This window comes from Chamaea fasciata, unplaced genomic scaffold (genome assembly GCF_029207755.1).
Source record: "Chamaea fasciata isolate MVZ Bird 193981 ecotype frontalis unplaced genomic scaffold, bChaFas1.0.hap1 SCAF_8, whole genome shotgun sequence".
In the NCBI taxonomy this organism is placed as follows: domain Eukaryota; kingdom Metazoa; phylum Chordata; class Aves; order Passeriformes; family Sylviidae; genus Chamaea; species Chamaea fasciata.
The window spans coordinates 3224649-3239609 of record NW_027094093.1 but is presented as its reverse complement, the minus strand read 5'-3'; the positions used below and the strand labels follow the sequence as shown (position 1 = coordinate 3239609).

Sequence of the window (14961 nt, the reverse complement as noted above, 5' to 3'; positions counted from 1 at the left end):
CTGGCATCTGGGGGCTAAGATTAATCTATTTCAAAAAGTTACAGAATATCCAAGCGTGCGAAATATTAAATAAATGTGTCATTGATGCCAGTGAGTTACAAAGCAGATGGTGATGGGTATCTGGCTGAGCTTTCAAGGACTGTGGTATTTCAGAAAGACATCCTGCCCTACTCAATTTCTATCCATAGAAAGTTTTCACAGGTTTTCGGATGACAAGCTCTTAATTGCAGGAGCTTTAGTTTTCACACCTAAATTTCAGTTTACTGAGACACCCTCTGCAGCATCAGCTTTTAATCTGCAAAGGGGTCATCAGCTCCATTAAGTCACCTGTAAATTAGACGGTGTCAGCTGCCAGGACACCCCTATTTACTCTGCTGCCCCAACAAAACACGTGGGGCCTGTTTAGCACAGCCCTCCCACGGCTGCTCCCAAGTCCCGCCGGCTGGCTGCCAGCACAGCAGCTCAGCACTGACAGTGCTTCCCAGCGTGGGCCAGGTTGCAAGAAACATCCTTCAGAAAGCAGCAACTGCAGCAGGAAAAGGCTCCCACCTTCCTCAAGCTCTGTGTTTGCAGCGAGGGAGCTGAGACACATGCAGACCTGCCTCACCAAAAGTTGGGCGTGGGCAACCTGCTTCTCTGTAGGCTGGCTGCTGCAGCCTGCACTGGCACTGCTCTGCTGTCACATCCTGATCCACATCCTGCTGCCACCTCCTCATTCACTGCTCCAAAGCTCAACCAGATCCTGCTCTGCACCATAAAGCAAATGTAGAACCACTGAATTACAGAATGGCCTGGGTCAGAAGGGACCTTAAGATCATCCAGTTCCACCCCCTGCCATGGGCAGGGACACCTTCCACTATTCCAGGTTGCTCCAAGACCCATCCAATCCGGCCTTGGACACTTTCAGGGATCCAGGGGCAGCCGCAGCTTCTGTGGGCACTCTGTGCCAGGGCAACACCACTCTCTCAGAGAAGATGTTTTTCCTAATATCCAGTCCAATTCTGCCCTCTGTCACTGTGAAGCCATTTCCCTTTTTTCCTGCCCCACGTTTATTCTTACTATGTGTTCCCAGACCCTGCCCGCAGACTCCCTACTTCTTCCTTCCCCTTCAAAATCTGCTGAAAAAACGAAATTGTGATTACTGTTATCCCTCTCGCAGCTGAGCGGCTGTTTCACTGAATGCGCATCAACAAGCACAAGTTTGGAGCACTTCTGGTTCAGTTCACCAGGTAATGCTTTGCCAAGTGCAGTTCCTACCCTTGCTCCTGCCAGCAGCAGCCCATCCTTTTTACAAACTTGGGGAGGGCACAGCACCAGCTTCACAGCAGGAAGCAGAACAACTTCACAGTGGAGTTATACAAGGGCCAGGAGTCTTCCATATTCATTGGATTCCTAACGAAGAGATAAGAATCCACCACCTCCACAGGCACACAAAGAAGCTGCATACTTCAAAGTTTAACATTAAACAAGAATTACTAACCACCAGGATTTTCTGTGAATAATTATACTGGCTTCACCGAGATAAAATCCTTTCCACGATCCATGTTTTTTTCCAGGTTTTTCGACGATCAACATTAGTTCTAGGCAGACTACTTCAACAAAATACAAATGAGCCCTCTGTTCCCGGATCTCTGAACATCTTCCTCCCTGGATACAACCCAGGCACCCCCCAAAGCCCCGGCCTTACCTCCTTCTGCTGCCTCTCCAGCTCTTTCATCCGGATCTCCCGCGCCTCCGCCCGCGCCGCTCGCTTCGCCGCGAGTCTCGCTTCAGCCTGGGAACGGGAACACAGGGATGGGATCAGGTGAAAGCTGGGCAACCCAACGGGGGACACACTCCGGAAGCAGGGCAGGGAATGGGGAGGGCAAGGCTGTAAACACATCTGTAGGAGTTAATTCCCTATTGCAGGTAATGGCCCTGCCTTCCCTAACTTGTTATCTTAACAGTCAGGTAAAACACCCCCGTGCAGGCATTACCCTCCCTGAGCACTTGTGTTTAAAAGAGTTCTTTAATTATTATTTGTGTGCCTGGAGAGGAAGCAGGAAGGTTTGTCTAAGAAAGACAGGTTTTGCTCTTTTTGTTTTGAGTTGTTGGGGGTTTTTTTTCCCTCCCCTGCAGCGTGGATTGTTTTTTACTGAGGAATTAATTTGACCAACACCAAACACATTACGTGCCATTTTTCCTAACCACTGACACTGTGCACACATAGCTGGGCACAGGATTTGGGTAAACACTGGAGCTCACTACGCACAGCTAAGGCTGAAATTATGGAGAGAAAATGCACTAGCTCCATTATAAATCTCCAAAATTCCAGTCCAAACCTCGCTGGAGTGGAATTCAGCCAAGAACAGACCTCTCGAGAGATCTACAGTGCTTCCCCACTTCAGCCCAGTTGGAAGTAATGGAACATGCTATAGAGTAACATTTTTAATACTCTGCTTCAAATCCCAGGCAAAGCCAGTAGGTGTTACAGAGGAAAAGGTAAAATCAGCTCGGGCTTGGTACAGTACAACCGTGAGCAGCTCGTGGGGCGGAATTCAGAACAGCCCAGCAGGGAGCCAAAGGCACCGCTCACACCCAGTCACCCCGATGTTACACCCAACCCCTCTGCTACTGACACCTTTTACTGTAAGTACAGCATCCAAATTGACAGGAAAAACTGCTGTAAGATCAAGGTCAAGCACACAGAGAAAGCAAAAGGCCAGTGTTCTCAGTAGCGCTTCCAAACAGAAGGAAAACCACAGAAAAAAAGAAAGGTGCAATTTCTTTTCCCTTCTGTAAGTGCATTCAGCACTGAAGCCTAGGGAGAAAGGTCACAGCCATCAAAAACACAAACAAAACATGGGGAAAAAGCCCCCCAAAAAGGAGTAGGATGGTTGAACCTTGCAGTTAACAGAAAAGGGCTGATGAAAATCAAGCACGAGCTGAGGTATGGGAGGCCTTGTGATGATGTAGATCCTAAAACCTCAGACTGGAGAAGACCAAGAGGGGATCTCATCAATCCACACAAATATCCCAAAGGCAGGTACCAAGAGGGTGGTGCAGACTGTTCTTAGTGGTGCCCAGTGGCAGGATGAGGAGCAATGGCCATAAACTAAATCACAAGAAGTTCCACCTCAGCATCAGAGAGATCTTCTACTCATTGAGGGTGGCAGAGCACTGGAACAGCTGCCCAGGGAGCCTGTGGAGTCTCCCGCTCTGGGGGCATCCCAAACCCAACTGGACATGTCTCAGTGTCACCTGCTCTAGGTGACCCAGGGGAATGGACTGCCACTCCAGAGGTCCCATCCAACCCCAAATGTTCTGTGGTTCTGTGAAGTCTGAAAAAATTACTTGTAACAAGAAAATAAATTCTTCTCAGAGAATCAAAAAAATGAAAAATAAACAAAAAGCCTTTGGCAGAAAGAGCAAAGGGCTGGTTTTGCACAGAGCTGCTCTCCCTTGAGTTCTTTGCCTGAATTAGTAAGTAAGTGGCTCTGTCATGGACAGAAACTCGTAGTAGGAGCAGACCCTCCACACCTACACCCAAAACCATCTCCCCTCATAACCTCAGAGCCAGGTGACAGCAGGTTCCAAGTGAAGGCACAAATACCCAAACGTGTTTTCAACAACCTGAAGCAGTCAGTCCAAGAAAAGAAAGCCCCAGCCCTGCTGCTGCTGGGCAAAGCCTGGGTGGAATCCCTAGCAGGCAGTGACGTGATCCACCTGCAGTGGTTGGAATTGCTCATGACACCCACTATCCAAACATGCCCTGAAATGTGTGCTAAAGGCACGAAATCACAGCTCTGGAAACAAGCCTGATATCGACTTGATGCAATCCCTTCTGTTTATTCAACAGAGGTGAGGAATAACACCAGCACAAACTGCTCTTTCCCCTGTGGAAAACAAAGGGCCCTAAAGCCTCCATAAACAAAACACACCAAACAGTAAAGGCTGTGTATCCCCAACCTCCCTCCTGACAAAAAAAGGCAGAAACAAGATTATTTGGATGTTAACATGATCGTAGCTGTCATCCTCATGAATTTCAATAAACAGCTGAGCTTTCACATCAGAACTAGGTGCCTAGGTGTAAAATTCAGATGTAATTCAAATTATAGATATTTCCCCTTGTTTTCCTTGTACGATAAGGGCCAAAGGATTTACACACTTGCTAGCCATGTTGCAGAATTATATATTCTCCCAGAAGCAAGCACAACATAATAGGATATGAAGCAACTTGAAAAATAGGAAAAAAAAAAAAATCTAAAATTTAGCCATTTTTTCTCAGGCCTTCCTGAGAATGAGGCTCGCCAGTTTCTAAATTACAGATACCAACTGCAGGAAGTTAGATGAATTTCACTATGTGCAAAACCACAAGTTTTGTATGTCATTTCTGGTTTCAGTGCCAACCCATGGTGCATCTCCACTTCACTGTATTCCATCTTTGCAGCCCTCCAGCTGCCAACTTAAAGCCAACCTGCAAACCTTGCAAGAATAAAAACTTATTTTCACTCAGCAGCTTTGACTAACAATGGTTTACATCTTAGAACAAGAATATTGTTTATTTATGAACCTTTTCTTTCCATGACCATGTCAGCCTTAAGTATCTCTGAATACAAACAACAGAAATGGTATCCTGGGTTCTTGAACTTTAAGCTAAAAACCTGTGGTTAGCATATATTGCTGCCTTTGTAGGAAGTCATCAAGTGTTACTTGGTCCTGAACACTCATATTTTAAAGCAACCCATTTTCATCGCATCAAAACAAATAATTACAGAATTGTTCGAGCTGGAAGGGACCTCATGAGGTTCCCTCCAGTTCACCCTCCTGCTCAAAGCAGGGTCAGTATCACATTGCTTAGGACTTGGTCCAGATGACTCTTGACAACCTCTGAGCTGGGTGGCTCCACAGCCTCTCCAAGCTCCTGTACCATTGCCTGAGTGTCCTCGTGGACTAAAGGAATAACTCCCCACCAAATCACGTCTGAACTTGCTCTTGGCTCCTTAGGGACCCCAAATTCTCTGTCAGAAGGCTGCTGTACCTTAAGGGCTGCATCAAGCACTAAGGCAATATTTTCAAACATGTTCTCAAGGATGTCTGGGTGCCATTTAGATGATTACACAGTTATTTTCACCATGGTTCCTGACCAAACACCAGCTCATTTGTGCTGGACAAAGAGGGGTTTGTAAGAAACAAGCCATCCTTCCCTAAAGGGTTTTCAAGCCGGCAGCAAAATGAGAGAATGGGGGACAGGAAATATGCAAGGAGATAAAAAAAGGCTTCAGTATGTGAGGCTCCCCACGAGTCTTTGGAGGGTGCTCTTCAGCTCAACAGAAATATATCATGGTATAGTCAGGCCAGCCATCAAATGGTCAACCTGTGGCCTTCATAATCCCATTTCCAGCATGCTTTGGTGGATAGAATTACTTAACTCAGAATGAATTTGTTTATACTCTGTAGGTGGCATTGGTGACGAACCTGGCATCGCCCCTGAGCTCGGAGGAAGTAAATCCATCAGGGCAGGGATGAGTCCGCACCTCACCGAGTACAACGTTATCAAAGTCAAACCAAAGCCTGGTAGCAACCCCAACACCCAACAAATCCTGCAGCGAGTGTGCGAGCCAAACAGGGCCTGCTGCACACAGGTTTTCCTGTGCCAAAGCCCAGCTTAGGTACAGTGGGTGTCCCCCAGCAGAGGGCAAGGACACCCAGAACAGCCCCACCTCCACTCCCACCTGCTCAAGCTGTGAACCTTTAGAACGTGTAAGAATAAAAACACAGGCCAGACTTTCAGGTAAACACAGACGAGCATCAGATTTATTGTGGGCCTTTTCCTCAGAAGCACGGGTGTGACTGAACTCATGGGAGTTTGTCAAACCACACTCTCTGAGACTCTTGGACTCTGCTCTGCGCTATAAATACCTTGATCCCTTGCACAGCCTGCAAGCAGCAACACTAACTTTGCATTTCTCTCTCTGTGCTGACTAAACCAAAACGGGCTTTGTCTGTCTCACTTTGGTCTTGGTCCAGCCCAAGCACTTGGCAGGGCCGAGTCAAGTCACTTCTAAGGGCAGTGGCAGAGACAGACACTGCAGCCTGCAAGAGACACTGCTGAACATTAAAAAACCACCAAAAAATTCACACACTTCTGAAATTCAGTTAACTAAAAACTGTTCTTTAGGCTGCCTAAGGCATAAATATCTATTCAAGGGAATAAAGATACAAAAAAAAAAAGAAATTAGAAATCACTAAGACTGAAGGAAGTGATCTTAAAATCATCTAAAATTCACTAGTGACTCAGCAAGCAATACAGTCCTCAATCAAAAGTGACAGAACACTGTCAAAAACAGAAGACTAAAATTATGAAGCCTAATTGCACTCATTACAAAGATTTTGCAACTTCCCTTTTATGAAATATTGCTCATCTGACAAGAAGAACTGGCAGCTTCAGCCTTACTGAGCATGTCATACCAAAAAAACCCAAACCTCATAAGAGGCTTCTGTAAAGCCTCATGGGCAAAACGAGAGGAGATGGCAACCAGGCTGCCAAGATGAACATGGAACCGGGCACCAGCTGAAAAATCATCACCTTCATTTATGGGACTCACTCAAATACTACAAATACACACACTGGATTCTTGTCTTCTTATTGCAGCTGCTCAGAATGATTTACAGTCACCAAGCCCTGAAACAAATGCACTGGAGAACTGCAAAACGCTTCTTGCTTTTGCCGGCCTACTTGCTCAACACTTGACACTGCTGCTTAAGGGTCACTCAGCCTGAAAATAAAAACCCAGTCCTGTGCAGCAGAAAATCTTTACCCTGGCTTAAGGGGTTCAGTATATTTAGATCTGAAGAGGGAAAAATTAGGCAGGTTGTAACTGGAACACAACTACCTCTGAGGAAAAAAACCAAACCAGGTATTGGGTATCAGCTGGAAAGGGTGAGAAGCATCTTCTGCTGCCTGCAGCACTGGGGAGAAGCGGGAGCATGGGACATGCAGCTGCTGTGGAGTGACCCCTGCACAGCCCCTTTTGAAGCACCACTGGTGGGGACAAGGCCTGGCTGAGCCCGTGGCCAGGGGATAAAGCACAATGGTGACGGAAGCCGCGGCTTCCTGGCTCCGCGCGCCGCGCCGGGGAAGCTGCGCTGTCGTTATCGCGGCGATGAGAGAATTATTTAGGTGAGTTGCTAAGGTAGAGGCCAGACGCACACACACACACATCCTGAAGGTGTGCAATTCTCAGAGCCTGGCCCTCCTGAAATGGCCAGGGCTTCATTGTTCGCCTGGAAGCCCCAAGACACAGCCAACAAAGACAGGAAGTTATGCTGCTTTTCTGTGCAGTGAAAAATGACCATGTTGACTTGCCACATAGTTACATGTGTAAGAGTTTTCCAGCTATACAAAGCACCCCTCAATTGCAGCGCACTCAAAATTACCTGCTTCTAAGACTAGTAATCAAAGCCAGTGTCGTTATTTTTTGTGGAGGATTGAAGTGTTAGCTTGCCAGCACCAACCCATACCCGGAAAAGCTCTCTGATCCCACTGCCAGAGAAGCCTTAAAACACAAGTCTGCCTGACTAAATTACACCTGCTCCCTGTAAGCAACCACTGCTGGGCATTGCTGCAATAACTATTCTCAGGCTGATTTAAACCACTTGCCAACACGCTTAAGGCACAGCCAGCCAGTAATTTCTGGGGCCAACGTAATTTTTCATGACAGATGCTGTCCCATTCCAGTATTCTGTATCCTCTTCCTCAAATATTACAGGACTGTTCATTCTGTTTAGCCAAGTCACACTTCATCAGTCAAAAATCTGATAAGGTCTCTTGCACTCCTACATAATTTAAAGTCTGTTTGGACATGCAACACCTGATTTGCAATATTCCTGTAATGCAGCTGACCAACATAGCTACCGGCTAGAACCAGTGCTAACCCATGGCAATGTTTTTCCCATCTCCATTCGAGCAACATGTGACCTAACCCACAAGTTCCAGGAGCTCACCTGTGAGTGGTGACTACTTAGCATCGAAACAAGAGCGACAACAATGACTTTTATGTTTAAGAGGTCAAACCAGCATATTTATCTTTTTTTTTTTTTGCAAATCAGTTATAAATACAAACAACACTTTGCACCACTTACTCACATGGCAATGAACCTGTGAGTCACATAGGGCTCGGTCAGTCCACATCCTGCTTTACTCCTCACCTTTCTCTTCAATGCAAACTACCATTCAGAGGCAGCAGGCAGATGAACCTTAGCCTACACGTAAACACAGGGATTCCCTTCTAACACCGCCAGCGCCGCTGGCCCGGCAGCCCATCGCGGGCCGGTCTGACAGCTCGTCTCTCTCCCCCTCGCAGTGACAGCGCTGAGCCCGAGTGACAGCTCGTGTCGAGGGATGCCCGACCCGTCCGCGGCCATCTGATGGTCCCACGGGGCTGCCGTGACACTCGACTCAGCGATCATTTAACAGGTTCCGCTGGCTCCCGGAGCAGCGAGCAGCTCACGTTTAGGTCAGCGATCGCGCAAAGCCAGCCCGGCACAAGCCCCCGGGCTGGGCTCGCACAGCCACCACGTGGAGTCCCGGCCGCGCTGCCCGAGCCCCCCGGAGCCCCCCGGCCTTACCTCCTGCCGGGCAGCCGGGCTGAGGCAGTCGGCAGCCGCGTCCATGGCTCCCGCTGCCGCCGTCTGTCCCGGCGGGGCCGGCCCGGACGCGCCCGGCGCGGCCCGGGGGCGGAGCGGGGAGCGGGCGGGGAGCGCCGAGCACGGAGGGAGCGCTGGCTGACGGCGCACACCTGCCGCCGCCGCCGGGCATCGCTCCGCAACCCGCACGGCATCCTCCGAGGAAAGGGCATCCTCGCCTCCTTTTTGTCCCCGAGGAAGATAAACAGCCCCAGAACGCCCCAACAACTCGGCGCACGCCCGCCCGCCCGCCCTCCCTCCCTCCGGGCTGCGCATCCACCAGATAACGCCCAGGGCAGATGCTTATAAATATATATTCCTGTTCACGCCAAGTGACCTTGGCATGGCAGAAACACACCGCCCCACTGCTGTTAATTGCTGCGATTATATCGGTGCTGCGGACTGCGTTGTGTAGAGCCAAGCTTAAAACGAGCCATCCACGCTGGACGGGCTGGTGTTGGTTTTTTTCTTTCTGAAATGACATTACACGCTATGGAATAATGAAAAAAAAAAAAAAAAAAAAAACAAAAACAAAACAAAAAACAAACCCAACCGCAAAACAAAACAAAACAAAAACACCTCATAACAAAAACAAACCAACAAACAAAAACACAAAAAACCCCAAACAAACCAAAAACCCAACCCAAAACGCGTAATTGAAGTCTGACAGTACTGCAAAAGAGCAATCGGGAATAGTGGCTGGCCAAAAAATAAGGACACCCTGCGTTTCAAAAGGTCTCTGGTGATGAGCTGGATGAGCCGAAGGCACAGAAGGACTAGAGGGCACAAGTGGGTTTAAGTGGCACTAAAGGGAACGATGCCCCAAGAACAATTGAAGGCACGGTCAGAGCAGATACCCTGGCTCCACGGAAATCAGTGCCATCTGTTGATTCCACAGGATTTCACCCAAAGCACCACTCGATTCCCCTTGACCCATCCCGTCCCAAAGTGCAGGGAGGAGCCGCGAGGGCCGGCAGAGCTGCGAAGCTTCAGGAGCTCATTTTACCCGCTGCCATTCCGTAGCAGCAAGAGCAGAGCACTCGGGAGTCATCCCTTCCTGGCACGGGATTTTCCACGGCGAGCCAGACAGGGTTGCTCCTTAGCAACTCAGCCTGCGCCCTCCTTCCCGGTCAGCGAGCCCAGCGAAGCCTCCACCCAGCGACTGAGCTCAGTTTTTCCATGAGCTGCCTGCCCAGGACAAGGAATCTGGTTGCTCAGGCTGGCAGAGCACACGCTGCCATGCTGCTGACAGTATTTTAGCTAATTTGGAAGCGCTGGCACTGTTTTACATTTGGGGGCAATACTTCAGCCAGGTTCACTGGCAGTGCCTGGACCCAAGCCATGTCCCACTGTCCCTGGGAAGGCCAGTCATGCTTCCTTTAAATAAGAGGGATTAGGGATGTCTTAACTTGCACCCTTGCCCCTGGAAGAAACCCTGCTTAAGTCAGGTGAAGCTTTTACAATTGCAAAACAGGCTGGTTTTATGTAAATCATAGAACTACAGAATGCATTGGGTTGGAAGGGCCCTTAAAGATGATGCAGTCCCACCCCCTGCCATGGGCAGAGACACCTTCCACTGTCCCAGGTTGCTCCGAGCCCCATCCAGCCTGGCCTTGGACACTGCCAGGGATCCAGGGGCAGCCACAGCTTCTCTGGGCACCCTGTGCCAGGGCCTGCCCACCCTCACAGGGAACAATTCCTTCCCAATATCCCATCTAACCCTGCCGTCTGGCAGTAGAAGTCATTCCCCTGTGTCCTGTCACTCCCATACACCTTTTCAAAAGTCTCTGTCATTCCTGTAACTATTCTTGAAGTACTGAAAGGCTGCAATAAGATCTCCAAAGTCACATCTTTCATTAAACTCCAAAGCCAGCAGTTGAGCCTACAAGTTCTTTTTAACTTCTTCACCGGTTAAATGACTCAACTTTGCTTCAACAAAATAAATCTGAACTGTCTCAAATCCACTCCAGCATATGCATAAAGAAACTAATAAATACTGTATGCTCCCGTGAAGCATCTATAATTTAAATCTTCATTTAACAGACACTCACTTCATCCTCCAGCAGGTCTCTCTTTTGTGAACAGCCCCAATCCAAGAGGAGTTATGCCCTAACTCCCAGAGGCTGCTCAGCACTCATTTTTGGGGCAGGTAACAGCATGATTTGGGGCTTCCAGCAATGTTTGGTGCTCAGCTGTGAAGAAGGCACTTCTGGACTATGGCAGCTCACCCCAAGCCAGCTAGGACCAGGCATTGGAGTTAATTCTTCAGGAAAAATACATATTGCCTTATATGTAGAAGTTTTAACAGAGAAGGGGAGTGATGTGTAAATCTGTGTAAATCTGAAGGATCAGAACAACTCAGCGTGACAAATATCTTCATCTTAGCTTGGAACAGACAATTTGTTCTGGTTCTTGGTTGACAAGAATTAACCTCCCCTCACATTCACTGGCAAATCTCTACAGGTTTTGCGCTGTCACTTGGAAAATACGCTGAAAATGTAAGTATTTCCTACACCAGGCATAAATTGCCCTCTCACACACACACACCTTTTCCTATTTACTTTCCAAGCCAAGATGTTTGGTTTTATTTGGTTTACTTGAGGAAGCACTTCATGCATACCCCGGGATAAATTCAAACAAACAACTGTACTACAGACCTGCTGGGTCGGAACTGAAGGATCAAGAGGTCTTTTTAATGCTAGCAAACTTCCATTTTCCAGCAATACAGACCTGACAGTGCTCTGAACACACACTTCAGCACTTTATAATTGATTTTATGTAGAAGGAGGCTCGGAATTCCAATCAGGTCCTGACAAATCCCCGCAAAACTGCAATGCCTATCTCGTCATAGCTCTCTCCTATTCAGAAAAACAGCATCGTCTTCTAAAACTGGTATTTATTTACTTATTCAGCACACAGTTCTTGTGTCCATGCATTTCCCATCTGAAATAGGATGCTGTGGAAGAGTGACATCAATTACAGGACATATCTAAGCAGGAAGGATGTCCCCAGTGGAAATATGCATTGCACGTGCTACAGTGCTAAACTGAGCCTAAGAAAAACAGGTGATAAGAGATTTAGAAGAGGGGAAAAAAGAGTGAGTTGACACTTCCAGGTTGGATAACTGTGAGTTGGGTATGTCTAAGCAGAAAATAAAAAGGAAGTTTACTGCACTTAGGACAACAGCTCTGATTCCAATGACACACACTCCTTATCTCCCCACGGAGAACACACCTCTCCTTTGCAAACGCGCACATACAAAATGCATGCCTGCACTCAGAACAATGTAATCCTCAAAAAATGCTGGCCCAAATCCTAAAAATCAGCTTTCCAGAACAGCAGTTTACCCATAATAACCAACAACTGAGGAGCTGCATCAAAAGCAGGAGGGAAAGATCACCCAGTCAGCCTCCAGGTAGTTAATATCACTGATAACTCAAATTCCAAGGAAGCCTGGCCCCCAGCACAGCTCAGACTCCATTGCTTTTTATTTTGTCTTTAAGGCATGTTGTAGGTAGGCTAAGAGGTATGCAAGTAGGAATAAAGTGGTCAAAACCTTTAGAGACAGGTTTAAAAACTGAAAAAAACCTGCACCTCAGAGCAGTCTGGCTCCAGCTTGGCCCACCTCAGTATTAATTCTTCATCAAGAGAGCAGCCACTTCCCAACACTATCCACCACCAACATATATAACTCAGATGATATCATTTATATCTATAAAAATGAAATCCTGTTGTGCATTTCCTGCAATCTCTTCAAGTGGTATGACTTCTGGTGAATTTGCCAGTGTTGGTTTATTGGTTGGACTTGATCTTTCCCAACCTAAATGATTCTGTGATTCTTAGAATTTCGGTAATGCCCATCAGTGTCTTATTCAGTCCTGCCTTTCCAAACAATGGGAACAGAGAAAGTCTCCTTTTATGGAAAAAAAAAAGCTAAAAAATACTTCATATTAGAAGAAATATTTGGTTATTCCAGTTTTGGGGGGTTTTTAAAATAAGGTTCATAGTGTTGTTCTTCGAATGTTGAAGAAAGCCAATAAAAACCTCTGGAGTGACACCCACCCCAAGTCAGAGAGGCAAGAAAAGTGATGTCTGTGCCTCATCACTCCATCGTGCCTGCCCTCTGGGGCCATGCTGGCACGCCTGGAGCCCAGCTGGCCAAGGGAACAAAACCTCCTTGTAGCCCGTCACCACGGCACTGAGGCAGCCAAGTGCTCCATAGGGAAACAATGTCCGGTTTTCAGCACCAAAATCCCCTGCCAGGATCAACAGATTATCTTCTGCCCAGCCTGCACAGAGGAGCAAGAGGAGGAAGGAAACTGTTGGATCAGGCACAAGACAGACTGAGTCATGCTCCAGCAGGGAAGCTGGGAGGCTCTCGGGGAGCCTATGGAACATTTGTCATTCAGCTTCAAAGCAGTGATGCCATCAACATTTGGATATTGAATACATTTTAAAGCCTGACTACTTCAGCTTCAGAATTTTGAAATATGGGTGGATGAAAAGTTACGTGATCTTCCTGTTTTAGAAGCTACAGATTCAAGAGTGGTTCCCATAATAAAAACTCCTGACCTAGTCTTAAGCTTTTCCATTCCTTTGCTTAACACTGACAAAAAAAAAAAAAAAAAAAAAAAAAATCAAACCAAAGGAAAAAAGGAGTTTTAATTTGGATCATCTCACAGTGATCTCATTTGTAGATCTCTGAGTGTATAGATATCTGTGTAAAAACCCACCAAAATAATCCAGCAAGAGCCTTTTACTTGTAGAAAAGTGCTTCTCTGCTGTTTTATTCACAGCACGAGGCTTTGCCATTTCCCAGGCTCTACTTCCAACCTAATGAGATTAAAGAGTTGGAATTAACCATTTCCACCACAACTGTAAATTTTGTGAATTGAAAACCCAACAGTAATTCCAAAAAGTAGCACACAAAGGGGCAGAGGTTCTGCACTTCATCCTACCCCCATCAGGCACATTAGGTGGGAAAATACCACCAGCATTTGCAAGCTCTGAGAGTGCCATGGTTAAGTCACCAAGCTCTCCCATTCAAAAAATAGATAAATCAAATTTACAGTAAAAATCAAGTCAAAAAAGTCAGACTTGGAGCTAAACATCATTAGGGCTTCAACTCAATTATTTGACTGTATTCACTAGAGAGAATGAACTAGGATGGCACCTTAAATGAACAGGGATCACATCCTCTGCAAACACCGAAGAATCTCATTATCAAACATTTTAGCAAAAAATTGACAGTTCCCTTTGAGGAGTGTCCAGTTTTCCCATATAAAGAGGATAATATAGTATACCTACAGCGAAAATTTGGCCAAAAGAACTATTATGGTGTTCCCATGACCACCCTGACTGCAGCCTGGACCTACTTTCCTGGGTCAGGAAATGCTATCCTGCAATCCTACAAGACTGAAGTTTGGTGGGAGATTAAATGATGGATTTTTTTTCATGGAAAGTTTTTCTTGCAAGGGCATTGAAAGAGTGATTTCCAATTTTGTTTTTAGGGTTTCTCAGAACCCTAAGCCAGAGCTTTGGTTTTCTGTTTTCCTTAAATTCCCAAGCACCTGGAGTGGGAACAGGCAGGCACTCTTCTCTGACATGCTGAGGGTGCTGCTGTGAGTTATCTGTGTTTAAGGGCTCAGCATTCTTGGTCTTCTTGCTTGACTTTTTGAGCCAAAGACTGGGAAGAGGAGGAGGGAATGAGACCCACGGCTAATGAAGGAATTTATACATGAGCACTGTCCACTTTGGAGAAACATTTGCTGATGTGCTTGCCAGGAAACCCATCTTGGAGACAGAACTTAGGCATGTGAGCAGAGGCTGGAAAGCCTTGTTGACACAGACCTTTCCCCCCCCACGAAGGAGGAGAATGTTTATTCTGCAGTGAACAGCCTGTACAGCACGACAATGCAAGAGACAATTAGGGACTTGCATCCTACCTCGTAAATTATTGGAGTCCCAAGGAGCTGCTGCTAAAAATACAACAATAAACAATGTTTAGCCTAAACAAAAAACTGGGCTCCACCAGGAGCTTGCACGGATTACCAGAGCAAATCCTGCCACACAAGGAATTGATCTTAAAACACCTCTTAAAACTGAAGTATCTTGTTATCATTTCCATCTTGGCAGTGGTTTAGAGGCATTTATTATCTCAGTAAATGTTTTTGTTGGTGGGGTTTTGTTTTGGTTTGGGTTTTGGGGTGGTTTTTTTCATAAGCATTGGAGCTCCGTTCTCCAGCACCACTCTATATATAGAGTGCACCACTTCCACTGCTATTTAGCAATCAA

General features: G+C 46.8%; 1 protein-coding gene across 10 annotated transcripts in view; it reads right to left on the bottom strand.

The window, feature by feature from the left end:
* Positions 1-14961, bottom strand: part of LRRFIP1 (LRR binding FLII interacting protein 1) — a 101401-nt gene that overhangs the window by 55316 nt on the left and 31124 nt on the right. For 8 of the 10 annotated variants that reach the window (XM_066189414.1, XM_066189406.1, XM_066189407.1 and 5 more), the window contains exon 2: positions 1688-1774. In XM_066189414.1, coding sequence (XP_066045511.1) covers positions 1688-1774 — 87 coding nt within the window. Of the gene's footprint in view, positions 1-1687; positions 1775-8610; positions 8693-14961 lie in introns of those variants that run through there. The other 2 variants (XM_066189416.1, XM_066189415.1) reach the window with 1 other exon arrangement.